Source organism: Leptidea sinapis, chromosome 6 (genome assembly GCF_905404315.1).
Source record: "Leptidea sinapis chromosome 6, ilLepSina1.1, whole genome shotgun sequence".
Taxonomy (NCBI): Eukaryota; Metazoa; Arthropoda; class Insecta; order Lepidoptera; family Pieridae; genus Leptidea; species Leptidea sinapis.
Genome location: NC_066270.1, coordinates 5,311,262 through 5,334,860, shown reverse-complemented (window position 1 = coordinate 5,334,860; position 23,599 = coordinate 5,311,262). Strand labels below are relative to the sequence as shown.

Below are 23,599 nucleotides of genomic sequence, written 5' to 3'. Positions count from 1 at the left end.
ATTGTGCCCGCGTACCAGCGCTGAGACTCACCACATCTTACACCATTCTATACACTCATCACGTAATTATACGTGTGTTTCCGTCGGAAATATTTGACGCTTAAAATCCATTGCCATTGAATGAATTAAATCAGAATATTTTAAATTATTTTTGATACAGAGAATTCAAATAAGTCTTGGTGTTATTGGTGTGGGTTCTAGTGCATTTATAGGCATATGAGGTTCACTTATTATGTTCCCATATCTAACAGAAGATGTCTTCTTTTACACTCATGATAAACCCCAGCATTCTAATCGGCACCGCGATTGGCATGTGTTAACAAACCACCCACCGAATAAAATTATTCCATGCTAGTCCTTTTACTTTTCCCCAGCCGATGAAACACTTTATGGGTCGGCTAACAGAGAGAGAGATGGGGTGAAGAAAGGTAAGTCACATAAGTATATACAAAGCTTGATAATTCTTTGAGATGACTTTTTGTTCGCGGTCAAATGTAAGAACCTGATACGCCCGACCAGAGGTGAGAACAGTAGTTCATTAGAGGCTGAATTCGCGCCTTTTTGAAGTTTGAAATATATAAATATTGTTGTCGTTTTCATGTTCCCTTACAGCTTAAGTAGCCTGTTCACTGAGTACATTATCGCGAAGTGACTCCCTTCGCAGTAGACAGGTAACTCCGCCCCTTGCCTTCATCGTCTGGCCAAAGTCTAGACATGTACTAAACTATCTTAGACATACGGTAGATAACTGAAAAATTGATTTGAATACGTATGTACTTCAAGACAATGAAAACCGATTAAAATTGAGTAATTAAACTAATAATCGGTAATTTTGCGCTTAACAACGTAAATTTATTGCATATTTAGAGTATAAAATTAATGTTATAATTTCTAATGATTTCAATATTAGTATGTCATTAAGCCTTTGTTAATTGTAGATACCATAGTGTAACGGTGGTGTAAAATAAAGCTTTTCTGAGAACAGATGTGAAGAAAAAATCTTTAGAGAAAAATAAATCAAATCAAATAAAACCTCCTTACACGATCTAGTTTTTTTTAATGATTGAGGTAAAGCTATTGTAGAGATTTTATCTGTGTGTATATTTCAGAAACGGATTATGAATTGTTGTTTGTTTAATATCCGTCCGTCTTGGTAGTAACATCTGTTGTAATGGATGACATTATTTTTTTAAATAAAACATAGTCCCATTTACTGTTTTCTATAAAATATAAGGCAATTACAAAACCTAGCAAGACATCCGACAAAACAATTACTTAGTGGGGGGCGTTTCAGGCTGCAGAAGGCGGGGGATTGAGGGAGGTGAAAGCCATTTTCATAATGCACCGCGTCTTTAAACTTCATACTTTAAATAATACTTCTTGGGAAACATTACTCTGCAGGTGTTGCAAGTTATAAAATTGCAATTTTTAATGACTGCTTTTAATAATTGAAGGGACAAAATGTTGGAAAAGTAAATGTTCAAAATGGCTTTTTGTGAGAATTATTGAAAAGGGTTATTTTGACGTTCTTCTAAACGGTGACTAAAGCTCATTGTGGGTAGTTGGTAGACTACACTTTGAAAGTATTGTAAATACTTTGTAAAGTATCTTATAGTTTGACTTGTATATTTTGACAAATTTTATTCTGTGCTATGAAAGTATGAGAAACAGGTCGTTAATTTCTGTTTTAAAAATTAGGGTTTGAAGTTTTATGTACGTGTATCAAGCTAGATGGATGTGTAGTGACGCACACGTAGTAAGCATACAGTTTGCAAATATTGTATAAAATAAAGACAAACATTGATTAGCATTCAAAAAGGTCAAAGCCTCAATAGGGTTAACAGATATACCCATCACAACTTTCCTTTATCCAATGAAAATGGGATTAAAGTTTGAAAACTCCAGGGGCAGTCACCAGAATAGCAGGGGTTTGGAAGCGGTCAGCGTGTCTAATCGCGCGGACGACGTTATCGCGTCCGGCGCAATCGGCCGGTGGCGGCTGATTAGCTAAGCTCCTGGCCGACGCTGGCCTCCTGGTACAAATTATGCAGGCACGACTTGCTACACGGTAATGAGACTAGGGGTAAAAACAGCCAACGCCAACGGATTAGTTAAGTTTAGGGTAAAATCGATTGTTGCCAAACTTAACCAAACTATAATATGAGCCAAACTTTTCAGCTGAATAGTAAATTAGTTTATCCCAGTTTGCTTCTCAAATTTTAATCAAGAGCCATTTGCCGTGTTTGGTAATCTCCCTTATTATAAATAAATATTTTTGACTATATAACATAAGCCTTGAGCACAGCAAAACACAAACTTCTAAAACCATTTTCTAAATAGTTTTTGTAACAACACTGACCTCAAAAATTATATAAATAAACAAAAATCTAATTTTGCAAATTGAAAATGGAATAATATTTCCAAATTAATGTATTGTCATCCGCACCCGATAAATCTACGAAGTTTGAACGAAATCAAGCAATTTAAAGTGGGTCAAAATCGCGCCCAAATGAGTCGGTTACAAACAAATAGGTGAAGCTAATAAAAAGCGTGTAAAAATAAAGAGATATTTTATAATTTCGAAATACGTTTCAGACAGAATATAAATAATCTAAATCTAAATATTGATTTAGATTATCAAGAGATTTGAGTCATAAATGAGTATAAAGCTGTATGTCCAGTGATCATTCCATTCACAGTTCGTGCTATATTGCTAAATAGCTTATTTTCACAAATCCTGCTATCATTTGACATTACCTGCGCTATAACTCATAGACGAGCAAACAATATTATCTCGGCAACGCAGCTTTGCACACTCATGCAAATTCATTGTTACAAATTAAATAAATATTGAAATGAGGGGTTTGGTACTAAATGATTAGCTTCACTTTTGCATATTTTAAACGGTGCAATGAGTTTGTTTAAAAAAAATTGAAATAAGGCAAAATAGCCGTGACTTTTAGATGAATACGTACTATGAAAATCCATATTTTCTTTAAATTTGCCATTTTTAAGTTAGGGAAATGAATGTTGCGTACATCTGTTATCGGGACTCATATCAGTAATTTTATTTCTTATTATTATGTAATTGATACATGTGTGTACTGTTGATGTATCGTTAAGAATAAATAAATAATATATGATGGTCATGCTAAAACCACGAGATAAGTTCAAATGTTCGAAAGATGAGACCTGCCATACTGACCCGTTGATTCGTCAGTTTGCTTAACAAACACAACCTCCGACTTATATAATATTATGATTAGATGAACGAAGGTGGACGCCCTAACATGGCACCTACAACTAAAACATTTTCACAATCGGCATAAGGGAGCACTAAATTCAGACGCTGTCAGTTGGAAGGCGAAGTCTTATACAGGTGTGGCTGACCAACAGGCAAAAATCATCAAAAATTTTACGCTTTACCCTGTCATAATAAAAACTGCTTATATTCATTAGACGAATATTTTCAACTAATAACTTGACTATATATTATATAATACTGCTAATAATCTTTTGTTAAATTGATATTATTGTTACTAACGATTTAGAAATGTATTTTATAAAATTTGCACGTCATAAATGTGGCAAACATGTACTTTATAATATTTATGTAACATCAATCTAACATGTTTATGCAAATAAAAACTTTGACTTTGATAAGTAAAGAATTTATCTATACATTATTTTTGTGGTGTTCTTTACATCTGCATGGTTAAATAAACCATTTTTATTCAAAAAAATTGCGAGTATAAGCCGCCTAAATATTATCAATATTTTTTCATTAGATCACTATAATTTCTCTAATAACTTTATCACTAATACAGCTCAGGATATAAACTAAAGTTGTAGGTTTTCCAAGTAAGAAGATTTAGTTTAAGACTATGTGATGCAACGAAAATACTTAAAAATGGAGGTCCCTCAAACAGGCACAATAATTCACAGACCTCACTCTAGGTAAAACGATTTCATTCATTCCGTTTAGTATTTTTTTTAAACGCGAGTGTGACACATTTAAATAAAACAATTTTAAAGGATTGAAACGCGTATAATTGTAAATGTGTTTCAACATTAGATTTTTGCGTAAAACTTACATTTCTATTATTATTTTAGTTAATCCGACGTTTCAAAACCTGTCCAGATCTTGTTTCCAGGGGGACTGCGGATGAAATTGGTCAAAGATATATGAAAACTATGACAAACAAAAATGTAACTTAAGCGAAATCTAATGCAAAAAACACTGTTACAATTACACACGATTTAATCCTTTATTAGTGTTTTAATTGATTTTTTTTTGCTATCGAGTGGTATTAATTAATTTAACCATACCAATTTTGTTATTACACCTTACTATTGTTACAAATTTAAAGGCCTATTCGCGTCAAAACTTTTCGTAACATCGTACATTAAAGGTATATAATGTTTTAATTATTAATGGCTTCTTTAACATTTTTTAAAGATTCGTTTTCAATATGCTTGGTAGAAATTTCGTTAATCACTGTTATAGCGGCAATAGGAATAATTAGTCCCAATAAAAGCTGCCTAACTATAACAGTTTATTAGATAGAGTCCGTTGGCAGACACACCGGTGGACCGACGGTGGATTTTTATAAGGGTATTCAATAACGCTGTGCGTACCAATCAGTCATAATCATGTCAAAAATTGCCTTCCTTTGACTGTAAATAAAAACCAGTAATAGGTTCGCGAAGAACTGTCAAGATATCATGAACTCCCAATCCATAACAGAAGCAGTTGTATATTTTATAATGATATAACAAACGCAAGGCAATTGTACTTCAAGCACAAACTCCAAATAAGGTTTGCAACTTATTTATTTTCTTTATTACATTAGCTCAGTTTTTCCGTTGTTTTCAAGAGTTACGGGAAAAACAGAACGCTCACCCGACAATCCAGATATATGGCGGAGTTAAGATGTGCATCTAAATAGCCTCTGCCGTCCTGGTACCTAACTTTAGATTACTTGCACCAACTTGGGGGTAAAACAAGTTTTCCCGGGGAAAAATTCCGCCGTATTCAGTTCGGGTCGCGCCAATTTACTGCCGAAGTTGGTAGCGTCGGAAATTACGTTGTAATCACACTGTGATAAGATTGCAAAGTTCTTTGAACATTTATTTTGTCTTTGTTGATTTTAATCTAACCAATGCATGAATGTGATGTGTTTGAACATCTATTTTGAAGGTAAGCATTGAGGAAAATTATATATAATGTAGAAATATATGAATTCATGGTGGAAGAAAGTTATAACTTTTGTTTTTGTTATTTAATACTACACAGAGAAGAGCCACAAACTAAATTGTAAATAAATTCGCTTAAAGTAAAGAAAAAAGAATGAATTAAGTAAATTAATCAAAGTCTCAAATATACTTAATCTACTATTTAATAGACGGTGTGGTAGTTTCTTACAGCCGTTTTCAATACTAGACTTACTAGAGGTAGACAAATCTATCCTTTTACGCTTACTTACATTTCAATAACCTATTGACAGGCATTGGACTATAACAATATTGGACATTACTATGGATAGAAAAGATCTTGTCATTAAACGGTGACAGCAATGTATCCGTAAGTCAAACTTAGGATAGATAGGTTATTGAAAACGGCCATTAGTCTATTCCGATAGTACCACAACTATCTTCCTAACTATCCACCTTAAACAAATAAAAAAAACACAATAATAGTGCACTTTCAGTGTGGTCATAAATTGCTATTTCTACGTCATCCCGATTTCATAACTTAAACTATGGCAGATATGTATTTTAAGCTTGAATCGTATTTTTTAAGTAAGTATGCATGAATTCCTCAGATAAATTAAATTTAGTGATGAGAAACCATTATTTTCGGATATTCACCGCTGCAGTCCCTTCAAAAGTTTTTATCTAAAAGAAAGCAATCCAAACCCTTTTCTAACTCCATAAACACTTAGCAACCCTTGTTTTAAAACACTATCGATACCAGGGCACCATGACACGGAGGGTTCATTTGTGCATTAAATATTCATCGCTCAAAACACTCGGTCGGTCTATTAGACCCTGGACGGTATTGAAAGTAGCACTCACCTGTAAAGCTTTTGAAGTTATGTGGGAATATTTGTTCTATTTTTTGTATTACAATTTAATTTATAGATTTTTACTTTGACAGAACAGACGTATATGCAAAGTTACAGGAATATATTAATAATGTTTGAAAAGCTAATTAATTATTTGGTTGTATATATATAAAAGAATAGTGAAAAAACCAAACAGATAAACGAAATTCTTCACAAATAACTACACATAACATCAAATGGTACTAGGAAGGTATAAATATAGAAGATAATCAGCTCAGCCCATCAGCACATGAAATAATAAGCATTTTATGCAAATTCCTGTGTTTACACTGTTAATGCGATTCCCATGTATACGAGTTTTTGTTCTTTTTATACTTGGATAAATTGAGAGGTCAGTATTTTACTTGTATGTAATAATGTATCTCTATAGATATTTATGATAATGTCGATTAGGATTATTATTACTGTTATGAATACGAGTTACATTTCAACATAGTAGTTTTCTTATTAAGTCAGTTATAAGTGGAAATAATAATGTTTGACTCACTATTAGTTACCAGTTTAACTGTTTAAATCTATGTTTATAGAATAAAATGTGATCGATATCTGTAAATTATATAAATTAAGAATAAATTATTAATTTGGTGATATAACTTTACAAAAATCTACATTTACGATGATATATTTTTCTGTTCTTCTGTGCGGTTGTAATCACATCTCAGAAACGTCTACACCGGTTTATGTATGCATTTTCATTGGTTCATTTCAAGCTTGGGTTTCATTTAAAGCTAGTTTTAATTAACAAGCATCTTAAAAAAGTTAATTGCATATTTTTTTATCAATAGAAAAACATCAACGGCAACGCTCTTGTGATTCCTCTGGTGTTGCAAGAGGATGTGGGCGGCGGTGATCACTTAACACCAGGTGACCCGTACGCTCGTTTGTCCTCCTATTCCATATAAAAAAATCTACTTCATTTGATTATTACGTGAGTCCTTCGCACAGGATGCAGGCTAGATTATGGGTACCACAACGGCACCTATTTCAGCCGTGAAGCAATTATGTATAAGCAGTATTTATGCATAACATTAAACACTACTGTGTGTCGGTCTGAAGGGCGCCGAAGCTAGTGAAACTACTGGGCAAATGAGACTTAACATCTTATGTCTTAAGGTGACGAGCGCAATTGTAGTGCCGCTCAGAAGTTTTGGGTATTTCAAGTATCCTGAGCGGCACTGCATTGTAATGGGCAGGGCGTATCAATTACCATCACTTGAATGTCCTGCTCGTCTCGTCCCTTATTTTCATAAAATATATAAAAAGTCTTATCCAATCCCCCTTGGGAATGATGCATTAATTATTTCCCTAGTACCAGGTCAACATAAACAAAAGTAATTAACTAGCGAACTTAGGACATCAAGAAGTAACTACATTCTAATAAGTGTAATAACAGCGCGCTTGAACACGCACAAGTATCAAACTCGTTCGAACAGTTGACCAACACTGACCCCTCCCCGGCAACCTCCGCGAACCCCTCCCAGCCCCGTAGGGTTGCGTCGTTAAGATAAGAACGGTCAGGTTTCAGGATATGGGATTTTCGACTGGTCAAGGGTTGATATCGTATTTATTTCATATTTTCATCATTGAATTATGTTTTAGATAATGTATTATCGCTTAGAAATAAAAGTGACTTTACGAGTACTTCCTTAAAAATGTCATTATTATTTGTCTATTATATGTGTTTATTATTGTGTATTATATTATACGTTAGGTAGATAGTAGACAAAATTGATCTAAAAATGATTTCACGATAAGAATACAATATATTAAAGTTGTTATGAATTAGTATTACGACTCTTTGAGTATAACATATTAGATAATTTCACACTTTCGGTCATAACGTTCGTGGTCTAGCGGTATCGACGATAGAATCGTGAAGCGTTATACTGTCGTCTATCGGGGGTTCGAATCCTGGCTTCATTTTCGTTTTTAGTTTTTTTTGTTTCTTTTTCGATTATTGGTTCATAACGAATGTTACGGTCGGTCATTGACATTAGCGATCAGCTGTGCAATGAAGTAACACGTACCTTTGTGATCGTCAATGTGATATTATAGTTCGTCATGGTTATAGTTTTGTTATAGTAATAAAATAATTTGTGCCATCAAAAATATTTATTAAACCACAAGGAAAGGGGTAAGTTGCACAGAATTTATATCTAATTGGGATAGAAGTTAGGCATTTGTATTTGTATCTGAAAATAACATTACTATTTTTTATTGTCCTAGCCTATGGAAATGCCCTTTTAATGAATACATAAGTACCCTGAGAGGTTGAGCAGCCGAGAGCTTGGGTTTTGGTAGAATTCCCTCCAACGTGGATAAAATTCTCCTGGCGTCCAAAGTAGTCTTAGTACTTAGCTTTAGTCTAGTTTAAATATAATAGGTGTAATAAGGCTACAGTTGATTTAGTGCAAGAAATATAAGTTCTTATTTACCAAAGGTGTGTCATTTACATAATAAAACCCGTAACAGAATGGCGCCCAACGTTAAAAGTAAAGGGTTATGTTTGACATCGTGGTTATGCTTTGGCTGCTTAACGGCAGCTAAATACCTACATACGGCTTAACTTAACTTGTTCATACCTATTTACGCATCTTTAGTTGAAGTATAAGATTGATGCGCTTGCGTATATTATAACGCTTATACTTAATTGTAATTCATAAGTTGGTTATTTATATATTAATTATTCATAAGTTAATTGTAGCAGTTACATAGTGGCAGTAGGCATATTATACCTGTCGTGGGTTTGTAACTTGTAAAATATTGTGTATTGTATGCAATTAAATTTCAAAAAGAATAGTAATTCAATGCGGTTACCCATACATCTACCTAAGCTTAGTATAATAATATTTGGCGAGCAGTTAGGTACAAAAGTCACACTAACTTGTTGCATTTACCTATAATATAATACTGCCTAATCTTGTGGTTACTTATAGGTTAAGTAGATAGATTAAGTTAGATAGTGCATTCTAATAGATACTAGTTTACATTATTAGGCACATAATTATTTTGTTTAATTATTGTTAACATTTACAGACTTTAGATCTAAATAAGATAATATATAAGACTTACTTTTGATTAAAATATTATGTATGACAGTAATCAGTTTGGTACATGTAGGTACATACTTTTAGAGTTCCCTCTTGGCGAAAAGTTTATTTTGTGGTTCTGTATATTGTGTTGAGTTTTTTTTGCGAATAATATTATTATTGATAGTATTTACTTATTTATATTACCGGATAAACATAAAAGTTTATTTCTTTGTGTTTGTAATTAAAGAATTCTACATTAGTTATATTAGGTACACATAATATAAGGCAATTGTACACAATACCGCTATTGTAATCAACTAATTTTAGTTTTGTATAGTATTTTGTTTTAATTGTATATTAAATATGGATCCTCAATTTTTGTTAAAAGATGAAGTCGAATTCGAACTTGCGTGTCGGGGGTATACTTATCCAGGCTTAGTTTCAGCTCTTAAAATTATCTTAAAAAAAATGTTAGAAGCTGAAAGCTCAATGATAGTCTCTTATGAAATAAAGTCACCGCAAGCATCTATTACCACCCCGGGGCTAGAACTAGACATTTGTTCAGACAAAATAAGCAATGTTATGCGTTATGTCTCAGAGTTAAAAGAAAAGCCAGATAAACAGTTGTACAAACGTCTAGTTTCTCGTTTGTGTCACATTGTCAACAGATTGAAATTGGCCGCGCCTACGGAAGAGGAAGACAGAGATAGGCGTAACATACTATTAGATAAGGCCGTTATAACTTTAAAAGATTTAGAGGGCAAAGACGACATACTGGATGGGGAGGAAATAACTCCGGAAATGAAAGAGGCTTTACATAACTCCATAGGTGAGGATAGTAAAAAAATTTTAAATCTTTTAAAGGAAGAAAATATGATGACGAAACCTATGGCATCTACGTCTAAGGAATTGCACGGAGTGTTAGTAGAAGAAGATCAAATTTTAAAAGATTCTTTAGAACACAAAAAGGTATGTTTTGCGCAAGAGGACTTTGAAAGTCCAACTTTTCATGGCAAAAAGCGAAACTCTAAATTATTTAATTCCACTTCATTCGAGGAGACTCGACCAGTACGCAAGCTTGTACCTATAAGTCAATGGGGTGTCCATTTTTATGGTGACAATAAATTTAGCGTGAATGCTTTTATTGAACGGGTTGAGGAACTTCAGGAGGCTAGGAACGCAACTGAGGATGATTTATGGCGTCATGCAATTGATTTTTTTAAGGATGATGCGTTAATTTGGTTTCGTGCAAATAGAGAGTTTATAAGTACTTGGAATGAGCTGGTAATCTTGCTTAAACGGACATTTCAATCTCCTTACTACCAAGAGGAACTATTGACCGAAGCAAAAGCTAGAACACAAGGTAAAAATGAGTCAGTACTCATATTTATTTCAGTAATGCAAAATATGTTTAATAGACTCCCCAACAAAATTACTGAATCAGAAAAAATAATGATTATTTGTAAAAATTTGCAACCATTTTATCAAAGGGCCATATGTAGGGACACTTTCTGTTCTATTTCCGATCTAATAAATGTTATGCGTATCATTGAAAGAACTAAAATTAATTGTGACAAGTTTCAGGAACCGAAAACGTCAGTTTACTCATTAGAACCCGATTTAGCTTATAAATTGAGCAGAAATTCTATGACTAACAATGACTTAGTTAATGAAATAAAAACCACCAATAAAAGTAGTGTGAACATGCGGTGCTGGAATTGTCGTGAATCTGGTCATTTATTCAGATCTTGCACCATGCCAAAACAGCGTATATTTTGTTATCGTTGTGGTCATTTTGGCGTAACTGCAAAAGATTGTACCTGCAAGGGAAACGCCAAAGAGGAGGGTTTGAAACCTGCCAACTGAACCTCTCCTCTAAAACTAATAAAGTGTGGCAGAACTGGCTAAATTTTATTCGTATCGTCATGTCCAAGAAAGCACTTTCACCCTTAACCCTCAAGAAAGAAAATGATAACAGGCCATACATACAAATAAACATTTTAAATTATAATTGTTACGGATTATTAGATACAGGTGCCACTTGTTCAGTCATAAATAGTGAATTCGCAAGAACTTTGAAGCACTTGGGGGTTAAAATACAGAAAATAAAATCTATGGATATTGCAACTGCAGATGGTGCCAGTTATTCTGTAACTGAAGGTTTTGATGTTCCGGTAAGTTTTAATGATCAGTTTCACTATATCACTATGCTTCTTATGCCTAATTTGTCACAGAAATTGATATTAGGTAAAGACTTTTTTGACATTTTTGAAATTTCCTTTAAATTTAAAGGAGTGTTGGTAAAAGAATTATCAGAAGTCAACAACATTGAAGATAAAGCAACGCATTTAACAAGTAAAGAAGATTTAGATGAAAGTCAACAACAACAACTAACTGATATTATTGAAGAAATACGGAAATGTATAGGTACAGGTTTAGGTAGAACTAAAATTATTAAGCACACTATAGATACAGGGAACAGTAAACCAATATATCAGAAACAGTATGTTTTTTCTCCGGTCATTAAGAAAGAAATCGAAAGCGAATTAGATGAAATGTTAGAAAAAGATGTGGTTGAACCGTCTCACAGTCCATGGTGTTCACCGGTGGTACTTGTTAAAAAAGCTAATGGTAACAACAGACTTTGTTTAGACAGTCGTCAGCTAAATAAAGTTACAAAAAGGGACACATACCCACTTCCAAGAATATCTAGCATTATCGATAATTTACGTAATGCAAAATACCTTAGCACTTTTGACTTAAAATCCGCCTTTTGGCAAATTGAACTTGAGGAAACTAGCAAAGAAAAGACCGCATTTGCAATTCCAGGTAGAGGCCTTTTTCATTTCAAAGTGATGCCATTTGGCTTAGTAAATGCGTCACAATCGCAACAACGGTTAATGGACATATTATTTCACGCCTTAGAGGGTAAAGTGTGGTCTTACCTTGATGATATCGTGGTCTGCTCTAAAACCTTTCAAGAACACCTAGAAATCCTGAGACAGGTAATGAATATTCTGGAAGAAGCTGGATTAACAATAAATGTTGAGAAATGTAAATTTGCAAGGCCGAGTTTACGATTTTTAGGTTACATCATAGATGAAGATGGTCTGCGCACTGATCCCGAAAAAGTTTCGGCAATCATGAACTTTCCAAGACCTAAAAATATTTCTGAATTACGAAGGTTCATCGGAATCGCTAGTTGGTATCGGAGATTCGTTAAAAATTTTTCACAAATTGCTGCTCCACTTCATGATTTGACAAAAGGTAAGAAAAACAAAAAGTTTGTCTGGACAGATGAGACAGAAAAAGCATTTCTTAAATTAAAAACATTGCTCACTACAACACCGGTCATCTCCTGTCCAGATTTTAGTAAAACTTTTATAATACAATGTGATGCAAGCAACAAAGGAATTGGCGCAGTACTCTGTCAAAAAACTAATAATGCAGAACAACCGATATCTTATTTAAGTAGGAAACTTAATAGCCGTGAACAATTGTACTCGACATCCGAACGGGAACTTTTAAGTATAGTTTATGCAATTGAGAAATTCAGACCCTACATAGATGGTACTCACTTCACAGTTATTACTGATCATAGTGCACTTAAAATGCTACACAATATGAAAGATCCGCATGGTAGATTAGGACGGTGGGCTATGAAGTTACAACAATTTAGCTTTGATATAGTTCATAGACCAGGCAGAAGTAATGTGGTGCCAGATGCCCTGTCTAGGTGTGTTGATGCAATTATGGACAATGATCGGGGAAATATAAGGATATTAGATAAACATAAGGATGAGTGGTATAAAAGTAAAGTTGCTAAATTTGGAAGTGAACAGAATAATTGTAACGACTGGCAGGTTAGAGAGGGTCTTTTATACAAGAAAATTTGTTTGAAGCAATATCCCAATGAATCGAATGACTGGAAACTAGTCATTCCACAGTCTTTGAGATCTGATATTTTAAGACACTGTCATGATGATGTTACAGCAGGCCATTTCGGAGTGCGCAAGACTTTATTCAGGATAAAACAACATTACTTTTGGCCAAATATGCTGAATGACATTAGGCAATATGTAAGGAAATGTGAAACTTGTGCAAAAGTGAAAGTATCACAGAAATCACCCTTAGGTCATATGGGTCAAGAGAGGACTGTTACTGGACCTTGGCAAGTCATATCAACAGACCTCATGGGCCCCTTTCCAAAAAGCAAGAATTTGAACACAATGCTTTTAGTAATAACCTGTTTATTTAGTAAATTCACACTAATGTTTCCCTTGAGAACAGGAAAAGCAGACAAAATTTGTGAAATTTTAGAGAAACAGTTCTTACTTTTTGGCAAAGTTTCAGCTATAATCTGTGACAATGGAAAGCAATTTGTATCACAAATATTCAAAGATCTCGCACATAAATATGACACTCAAATTTGGTATACTCCTAATTATCATCCTCAAAGCAATCCTACAGAACGTGTAAACAGAGTTGTTGGCACAATGATAGCGTCTTACATTAATTCAAGAAAACATAATGAATGGGATAAACATTTGCAAGAATTTGCACACGCAATACGGACATCAGTTCATGAAACTACTGAGTACACACCCTCTTTTTTATTCTTTGGCCGAGAAACATCCTTTCCCGTAAAACTGACTGGTGAATCTGTTGGTACACAACACGTAGTGCAGAACCAACCGATACGTGTGGACATTGAAGAATATTTACATAGCTTAAAATCGCGATCGAAATTACATAGAGAGGTTGAACAAAGGATAAAGCTCGCACATGACAAAAGTCTCAGGTTTTATAACGAAAGACGTCGTAAAGCAAACTTTAAAGAGGGCGATATAGTATGGAGACGAACGAAATTCCTGTCAAAAGCGGGAACCAAATTTATGGCCAAGCTTGCACCGAAATTTGAAAAAGCTCTAATTGTTAAAAAATTGTCGGATAATGTATTTCAGCTAAATAATGCTTATGGCAAACCGATTGGCGTTTGGCATGCAAAAGATTTAAAGACTGTGGGCTGATGCATAGAAGAAATAAAATATATATATTTTAGATAAAATATATATTTTTTTTTCTTTTGTAGGTTGGGGGAATGTTATGAATTAGTATTACGACTCTTTGAGTATAACATATTAGATAATTTCACACTTTCGGTCATAACGTTCGTGGTCTAGCGGTATCGACGATAGAATCGTGAAGCGTTATACTGTCGTCTATCGGGGGTTCGAATCCTGGCTTCATTTTCGTTTTTAGTTTTTTTTGTTTCTTTCTCGATTATTGGTTCATAACGAATGTTACGGTCGGTCATTGACATTAGCGATCAGCTGTGCAATGAAGTAACACGTACCTTTGTGATCGTCAATGTGATATTATAGTTCGTCATGGTTATAGTTTTGTTATAGTAATAAAATAATTTGTGCCATCAAAAATATTTATTAAACCACAAGGAAAGGGGTAAGTTGCACAGAATTTATATCTAATTGGGATAGAAGTTAGGCATTTGTATTTGTATCTGAAAATAACATTACTATTTTTTATTGTCCTAGCCTATGGAAATGCCCTTTTAATGAATACATAAGTACCCTGAGAGGTTGAGCAGCCGAGAGCTTGGGTTTTGGTAGAATTCCCTCCAACGTGGATAAAATTCTCCTGGCGTCCAAAGTAGTCTTAGTACTTAGCTTTAGTCTAGTTTAAATATAATAGGTGTAATAAGGCTACAGTTGATTTAGTGCAAGAAATATAAGTTCTTATTTACCAAAGGTGTGTCATTTACATAATAAAACCCGTAACAAAGTACTTTAGCGAGCATATTTTATGATTTAGGAAAAAAAAGCCAACAAGTTCTAATGCATATAAATTTCTCACACGGGTTTGTATTCCGTTCTTAACCCACCGGTAAATTAGTCTAATTTTTTGAATGATTTTTGACCAAATTCAATAAGTCCGGAAGTCATCCGGGCGCCACGTAATAAACAAGTATATACCAAGATAACAGAACCAAGCAGGAGTTCGCGAGTGTTGAGTTATACTCGCAATACCCGTGCGATCCTAAAATCCGTTTGTCTTTGATTAATGCATACGGGCGGCTTACGTGTAGGGATGTCAAATATTATATTTGTTGAAATTCGGAGAAAACTTTTATAAAATTTCACATAAAAAAACTTATATTTATATAACCGAAATACTGGGCAAAGTATTTAAGGGAACACAACCACAGTAGACATAATATCATGTCCTACTGTAACACAACTTTAGAGTAAAACTATTTTTTATTTATCGAAGAAATTAGAAACAAAGAAACATCGGCGTTTTAGTGAGTAATTCTCAATAAAGTAGCCAAGATAAATACATAAAATAAACTGAATTCATTGAATGAGACCCATATTTAATTTTAGCCCTAATTCTACACCACAGATAAAGTCAAAGGTCAGAGAGTCAAAGTCAGAATTATAACTAACAACACGCGCTACAGAGTTAAATCAAAAACCCTGCTCAACCCTGTTACGGAGATATCTTTAGCTGGGTACAGATAGAGTGAGCGCAAGAATTACGATTTTCGGCAATATTAAGGTAATATTAAAAGGGTCCAGGTAAAAGATAACTCTGGCAAGGACTGAGATTAGCATAGACAAACGGTTTGTTTTCTTTCTAGCTTTATATTTAAAACATTTCCTACTTTGCCTTTAATTGTCTGCTGGTATAACGATAAAAAATTAACTTTTATCTCACACAATAGATTCTGAGCTGTGCTTCTTAAATAACATTTTAATTTGTTATTGTTTATTTTTTACCGCAATTTGATTATTAAATTGGATTCTGCTTACAATTTCATTGTTTACATTTTGTTTTGCGCGGCACATCAATCTATCTACCTGTCTAAAGTGTTTGATCAAAACCGACTGTTATGCTAAAGTTTAATTCTCACAATACAGAAACGAGCTATTATTTTGACTGTACAAAAAGACAATTAAATTTCAATTAAATTAATATTGATATAGAATAGGATCACTTAATATGGCTCAGTGATCAGTTCGGAATTTAGGCTAATTTCTCTATTAAATTTTAAAATCGAGACTTTGTGTCGATTACATTTCTAAGACCCTTAATTTATGGAAGACGAGTGATTACATCCATTAGGAAAGTGTAGGCGCTATTTTGAAGGTCGTATCTCTCTGGAATCACCGCGCAAGAAAACTAATTCCAACACTTAGTTGCATGTGGCAGAAAGTTCCTTGATAACCTGAGTTATCGGTAGGTATAGGTAGGAGAAAGCCACACAATCAGATGGTGAAAATAATATTCAAGTTTAAAGCGTGTTGTGCATGATAAATGCGGTAGGAGGTATACAATGAAGCGACACATCTACGCAATGCCAAGTGATGTAGCCGTTCACAGAGCATTAGATCTCTGACAATTTGAACTGCTCTGCGTTGCACGCGGTCAAATGGTTGAAGTTGTTACTGGGGTGCACCAGACCAGAGATGAAAGCAATACTTCATATGTTGCTGGACTTGTGTTTTCTACAGCGCTAGAAGCGAGCCGGCTTGAAGTTTTACCTCGCTCTGCGATTTAAGCGATTGTGAATAACTCTTAAAACATTACAAACTAAATGGAAAATCATGGAACTTCATAGCAAGTCCAAATCCATCCATTGTCTGATGACCTGAAGTCAGTGGCCATGCATCTATAGGCCATCACATCAGCCGAATAAAAGGGCTTTGAAAACATCGACTGAAGTTATCGCGCATTCAGATATAGAAATTATTTAAACATTTAATTTTTCATTTAATTTCGTTCCTATTTCGAATGGTTTTCTCGAATATATGGCTGACTATATGAATTCGGGTCGGAAACGGTAACCGCTTAGGGCATACTTTTCTAATAAACGCAGTTTTTAGTTAAATCGGAAGTTTGGCAAGCGCTTTGAGATTGCTCCATGTCTATTTCTAAAATAAACAATTTGTGTATGTGTAGTGTGTCGGTAAGCTGCATCTGTACCATATTGGTAGGTACGTATTTCATAAAATCTCAGCATTTCCCATCACTTTTTCTATTTCAAAGAACGTTATTCTATTTCCTGCGTCAGTTGGATCCGAATTTCCTGTCCGTTCCGTTTGTGGAACCATCCCGGAAAAACGGAAATGATTCCCGTCGCCCCCTACCGGTAAACGAGTAACCGGACGCTCGAGACTTGCAAAAATGTTAGATTTATGCTTAGAATTTAAAGTTAGCTAGAGGAGCTTGGGGTGAGATCATCCCATACATAACATTATTAAAATATCTTTATATTATTTATATAAAGATTAAGATTGACAAGCTGAATGGATAGCAGTGTATGTGTTCAATTTGTTGGTAGAGATGTGATTTTAAAGAAGGTCTATTTACAGTTGGAATAAGAATCGTTAAGGCTATTTGGTCTAAAAATCAACTACATTACTTTATAGAGAAAACATATAAAACAGTACACCATTCACTAAAGTCAACCATTCAACCTTGGCGTACATCCCATGATCATTTTGGGGAGACTGAAAAGGGTGCAGGATGAAAAACCACAGAAAATGAGAGCTTATATGAAACATTGCTGGGAGACGAAAAAGCCAAAGAAGTATTAAGTATAAAACACTGGCAAATGGAGGTTCGTTATCTCTGATGACGCCTCTAGACAAGATGCGTGATTGTCAATGCTTGAATATAAATATTGTCACTAGTTATTTAGTTCAGTGGCAAATTACTGTACGGTACTTTCGGATTTATCAGAGGTGATATTAACTAAAGGACACCATCATTATGACTTTTGTGCTCCAGATCTGATATATATATTACTGCTTCCTAACTACATTGAAGTTGATAGTGAAAATCAGTTTATTAACTTTAATTATCTGACTTCCATATTAGAATTTATAATTATGTAACTTTGAAAACATTTTTCTTTAAATATCAAAAGTTCTTACGAGTATATTATATACAATAAAACAAAAATTACAATTATTATATAAAATTTTCGTGTCACAGCGTTTGTTACCAAACTCCTCCGAATCGGTTTGACCAATTCTTATGATATTTTTTTGCATATTCGGTAGATCTGAGAAAAGGTGCCATCACAAGATTTGCCATGTTAGCTAATATTAGTAAATATATTCCAATAGAGCCTGCAAGCATCCTAATAGGACTGCGTTTCTGTTAAAGTATTAAATTTTCCTACTGCTCAAACAAGAAAATAATTTTATATTCGAGCTTCATCTATGTTGACTTTAATATTACCCCATCATATAGGTAGAATGGTTACATAAAAAACTAATAACCAAATCAGATCACTCCATATTATTTGTATGAGTAACTAATTTATAAATGTATCATAAAAAGGCCATGTCAATGCTAGTCTATTTGACAGTTGTATCCTTGCAATACCACGAATAATATACACTCACCACATCGGAATACATTTACGAGAACGACACAAATTTGTCTCAATCGAATAACCAATGTTTACATCGCCAAATAAAAAAAAACCTAGTTAATTCGTCGAGATACCCTCACGACTTCCAATATTAATAAATTCTCATTTCCAGGATTCGTATGCAATTTGCCCCGGTCTCCTCCAAGTAAAACTTACGGCTGCCCTACCCTAAATAAAGTAAGGGACGTTTTGAACGCGAAATACGAAAATTGAGCCATATTTTCGTGAATTTCCACGTTATTGGATTAATGGCTACGAGGTTTGGACTTAGCGTAATTTTCCTGGTTTTTCAGTGGATTTAATCTTTGTTTTAGGTTTTCCTCAAACGAATTTGTTATAGAGGTTATAATTGATACATTATTTGCATTATTTTACAGGGTACCAAAAGAGGACATTATAATTCTCGGGAAACCTAGTGGAAGGAAGCTTTAAAAGAGACACCTTCTCAAAAGTGAGATAGATAAAAAAGTTCTTATGAAAATGGCAGTTGAAATTGCCTCAGACATCGTTTCATAACAATCGTGAAGTACTAGGCAGGTATAACATAGCAGGCGATGTACATAAATAATGTATAAATTCTTTCAGCGATGCTTCCATTCCGGTGCGGTGCTTCTCAAAGCAAGCTACGTAACTCAACACCGGCCAGGAATTCCGTGTTTCGCCATCTCTCTCACGTCTATGATGTCTTGGTACTTCTATTAATATTAAATGTCGTATGAATTATGTCCGCATGTGAAACGGAGCGTGATTTTTCGTAAATGTGATGGAATTTTCTTAGAAATTCCGTATATAAAACCTCTATGATATAATTTAGTTCTTGGTTCTACTTTTTTTTATTAAAAACTCAGTATTTTGCAATAATATTTATCACTATTGGTGAAAATTATTTTATTTTGTTAAAAATTCGGAATCATCTTATCCGGTTCCCGATTTTGGTGTAGCTGTGTTGCCTTACATAATTTATGTATTAAAAAATATTTTAACATAAAATGTTTTACTCTCATAACACAAGAAATCTGACCAAAATCCAGACAGCAGGACATCTAGAGTGACAAAAATGCGCCAAAAACGTGACGAAAGCAGCGCGTGTTGAAGAGAAACAATAGAACATCATCTCTGCGGGGATTCTGTCTCGGGATTACGTTAGCCTTATAATTATTTTTAGCCCCCGAAAAGGGCTTAAAGTCCCAAGGTGGGATTTGGAGGCGACATTATTCAATATTATTTGTTGCGAAGTGCGAGGGAAGGAGGCACGTACGCTGAGGTGTTGCGTAATACTTGTGTCGTGGGATATGTCGCGACACGCAATGATTAACGTTTCTGTTGTATTTATGTTTTGCTACATACATTTATAAGATCATGTCTGTCTCTTAGAGGAGAAGTCAGTAGAGGTATTATAGACAATATCACAGCCTTATTTTCTTGCTTCCCAAGAAGGCCATCAACTATTGTCTTATAAATTTGTGCAGTCAATCTTTTGTCATCCATGTAGTCAATCATGTGTTCAAATCATCTCAACATTTCTTTATGAATAACTATCACTACCTCTTCTTGTGACACACGTACCTCTTTTGTATATTAGATACAGCCTTTTAATCTATTCGATTTCTGTAAACGTGTTTTCTGTTTAATCTGAGCATTGTTTCATTGTCTTGTAAAATAAACGAAAAAAAAATCAGCGAAGATTATTTTGGCTTCACTGCAAATTGTTTATTTTGTGTCTTGCAGTATCTTCAACTATTCCAATATTTTTTTATAACAATAAGGGACGAGACGAGCAGGACGTTCAGCTAATGGTAATTGATACGCCCTGCCCATTACAAAGCAGTGCAGCTCAGGATTCATGAAAAACCCAATAATTCTGAGTGGCACTACAATTGCGCTCGTCACCTTGAGACATAAGATGTTAAGTCTCATTTGCCCAGTTATTTCACTAGCTACAGCCTCCTTAAGACCGAAACACAATACTGCTTCACGGCAGAAATAGATGCCGTTGTGGTACCCATGATAAAGGAGCCTCCCAGTAAATTGTATGTTTATATGAATTTGGAAATTTACATCGAGGAAAGCCCATTTTGAAATGTAAAATTAAACAGCACCACCCAAATAGAATCCAATAGCAGAAGGTTAATAGCTTTCGTACAAATAATTTCAACAATCTGCCGATATTCTATAGAAACAAATCCACAATGAATTCAAATAGATTCGCAAAAATTCAAATTCATACCATTTGTAGGGTGATAGTTATGTAGAGGCGTATTGTAACCGATATTGCAAGTTCACTGAATGTTAATGCGACCACGCTCTGCTCATACGAGCCTTTTTTGGTCGCGCTCCGAATTAGTTTGATACCATGTAGCCATGGCCAGTATATATCTGTTACATAGAATACATGTTTAGCAGGCAGATAACTTAGCTCCATTTTTCTGGAATACTTTTCTGACTTGTTCTACTAGCATTTTTGCAAAAGATCCTTTATTCTCGGTACACTTTAGCTGATCCCTTTTACAAAACACAATCATGGAAAGGGTTAAGTTTTCAACAATTTTCACAACATTTTCTATATTTCAAGTCATTCGTTTGATAATCCTCTCTTTATGCACACTACTAGCTTTTACTAAATAAGAAAATTGCACTCGCTTTTACACAGTTTTGTGGACTATTATCGAACTTTAGCAGAATTATGTTAATAATAACATATTTATTACAGAGCCATTCAGGATTCTCGATTGAAGCCAAAGTTCGAAGCAGCATCACAATTCTACTTGTCACTTCGAGGCATAAGATGTTAAGCCCATTAGTAATTTCAGTAGTTACAGCTTCCTTCAAAACCCAAACACAATAATATACATTGCTACTTCACTGGATAAAATGGCACCGCACCTATCGTACCACAGTACCTACCCAGCCAGAAACCTGTGCAAATAATCTTGCAAGATATTTGAGATATGAAAGTTCTGACGATGTACCATTGGATAAATCAGGAAGAGAGTAATGCATAATAATTTATTTGAATAATCTTTCATAAGCTGTTTTGCCAATCTTATAATTGTATAGAAACGATAACTACGCATACGCCTTTAGTGACTTGACTCTTATTTACCGAAATATTAATGAACAGAAATGAAAAAATATTATAATAAATTCGTTTTTTGCGGTACAATATGTATATTATAGGTTAATGTTAGTATCTTGGTGATTTCAGTGATCCTTTGATAACCTTCTAGATTCAAATGATCCAACGATCTCAACTCTATCCGTACAGCTCCGTAATGAAAGCACTTATCTCAAAACGAAGCAATTATAAGCAATTTGGAGCGTAATGGTCGCGGCCGTTGGCGCAAAAACGCGCGAAACGCTAAAAGCTTCCTAATTCGATTGTCGGATACTTTTTAAACTTTGAACGGGCAATGGCTTTTATTAACAGCCGGATCATATCATATAATCGATACTTTTAAGATAGATACACATTTAATGAAAGAGTGTGACCAACTCTAGAAGGGTCTTTTTTTCTGTGTCACAGTACTACCATAGCCATTTCAATTAAAATCTCTATATTGAATTCATAGAGCTATAAAGAAAACGACAGAAACACGGGCTTTGAGAAGACTTTGAGCGTCACCTGAACCGAATGCGAGCGAAGCGGCTCCGGTGATTTATGTTCGTGGATCCGGACCGGTAATGAAATTGAACCCCCACCCCACCCCCTCGGAAAGCCATTCCAGAAATTACTACGCAACACCCAAGACGTAGCGAGACACTCGCGTCCAGACTAATAGGATGTAGACAGAACAAAGAATATTATTTATCGAAATGGAGTGTGGCATTGTAAGACATTCACATTTTTTTTTAGTTGTTTTGATCATTTTTTTTTAATATCGTGATCCTTAATAGTGAATATAATTAAATCATAAACGTACCATGCCTGCAATTTATATTATTTTCAAAATTTGTTTACTTTCATACACGTTGTTTCTCTTTTTTTGGCAAATCTTGTCTGTTTGTTGATTTGTTTGTGTTTGAGAATATCAAAGGTTAAGCCATCTGAATGTGGCTTTCACCGATTTATTGTGGTAAATTCCCGTAATTTGTTTTCATCATTCCAATCAAAGAAAAAATCCATTTCGTTATAGACATAAAACACCGTATTATACGCGAACAAAACCGCGGGCGCCAGCATGTTATTATTAATTTTGCGATTAATTATACTTTAGATTATAATTGAGTAAGTCTTGTTAAAAATATCAATAAATAGTTTGTATATTTTGTAGTCCTTGCAAAAACGTTTTTGTATCATGTAAAACATAAAAAATCTGCCAAAAGTTAATAAATACAAGATTTTTTTATGATTATATTTTTATTACACACATAAAATTATAAAACTAAATTTTATGAACGCTGCGGGACTCGAACTCACGACCTCTGGCGTTTCACAAATTTAATTAGTGTAAAAGTCCTAGGAGTGAGGGTTTTCACTTTAAAAACATAACAAGCTGTTTATATTATTATTATTTTATATAATTGAATCGTTTTTTTTTTACAAAGCTAACGTGGTAAAGAATATTTTGACTTAATAATCTTTTGATAAAAGAGAATCTCGTCTCAGATCTAGTCTCGTGCCAGATTTTAGCGAGTCAACATGTCCTGAGGATGTCTCGTGTAGAGGCGAAATACGTGTCGAATTGTTTAAAAGACAATAATGGCAGAATTAACACTAAAGAAACCTCAAAACATTTGGATAATTATGGATTTCCACAAAGTAACGCCTACTTCTATAAATCCATTATATTTCATAAATATCTTATTAGCATTCATAAATATCTTAAAATTCTCATTAGCTCAACCCTTTACGAAGTAGCGGTAGATTCAAAAATATATATTTTTTTTGACGTTCATAAGTGTCATTTACGTGGCCTACGTGAATAAACTGATTTTGATTTGATTTGATTTGATATCAAGAAGTTGGAAATATT

General features: G+C 34.2%; 2 protein-coding genes across 9 annotated transcripts in view; one reads left to right on the top strand and one right to left on the bottom strand.

The window, feature by feature from the left end:
* The window catches only part of LOC126964795 (homeobox protein homothorax), a 321,561-nt gene that overhangs the window by 92,261 nt on the left and 205,701 nt on the right, over window positions 1-23,599 (bottom strand). The gene's annotated exons all lie outside the window — the stretch shown is intronic.
* Window positions 9,507-14,428, top strand: LOC126964799 (uncharacterized). The gene is made up of 2 exons (XM_050808070.1): window positions 9,507-10,523; window positions 10,745-14,428. Exons 1-2 carry the CDS (start codon window positions 9,524-9,526, stop codon window positions 10,789-10,791), a joined length of 1,047 nt encoding a protein of 348 aa, XP_050664027.1. The 5' UTR covers window positions 9,507-9,523; the 3' UTR covers window positions 10,792-14,428.

What these genes read in the sequence shown, in the direction of transcription:
- LOC126964799 (XM_050808070.1), top strand. Translation starts at nt 9,524, where the DNA reads ATGGATCCTCAATTTTTGTTAAAAGATGAAGTCGAATTCGAACTTGCG. An exon ending in AGCAAAAGCTAGAACACAAG is followed by an intron (nt 10,524 to 10,744) that starts GTAAAAATGAGT and finishes GACAAGTTTCAG; the next exon opens with GAACCGAAAACGTCAGTTTA.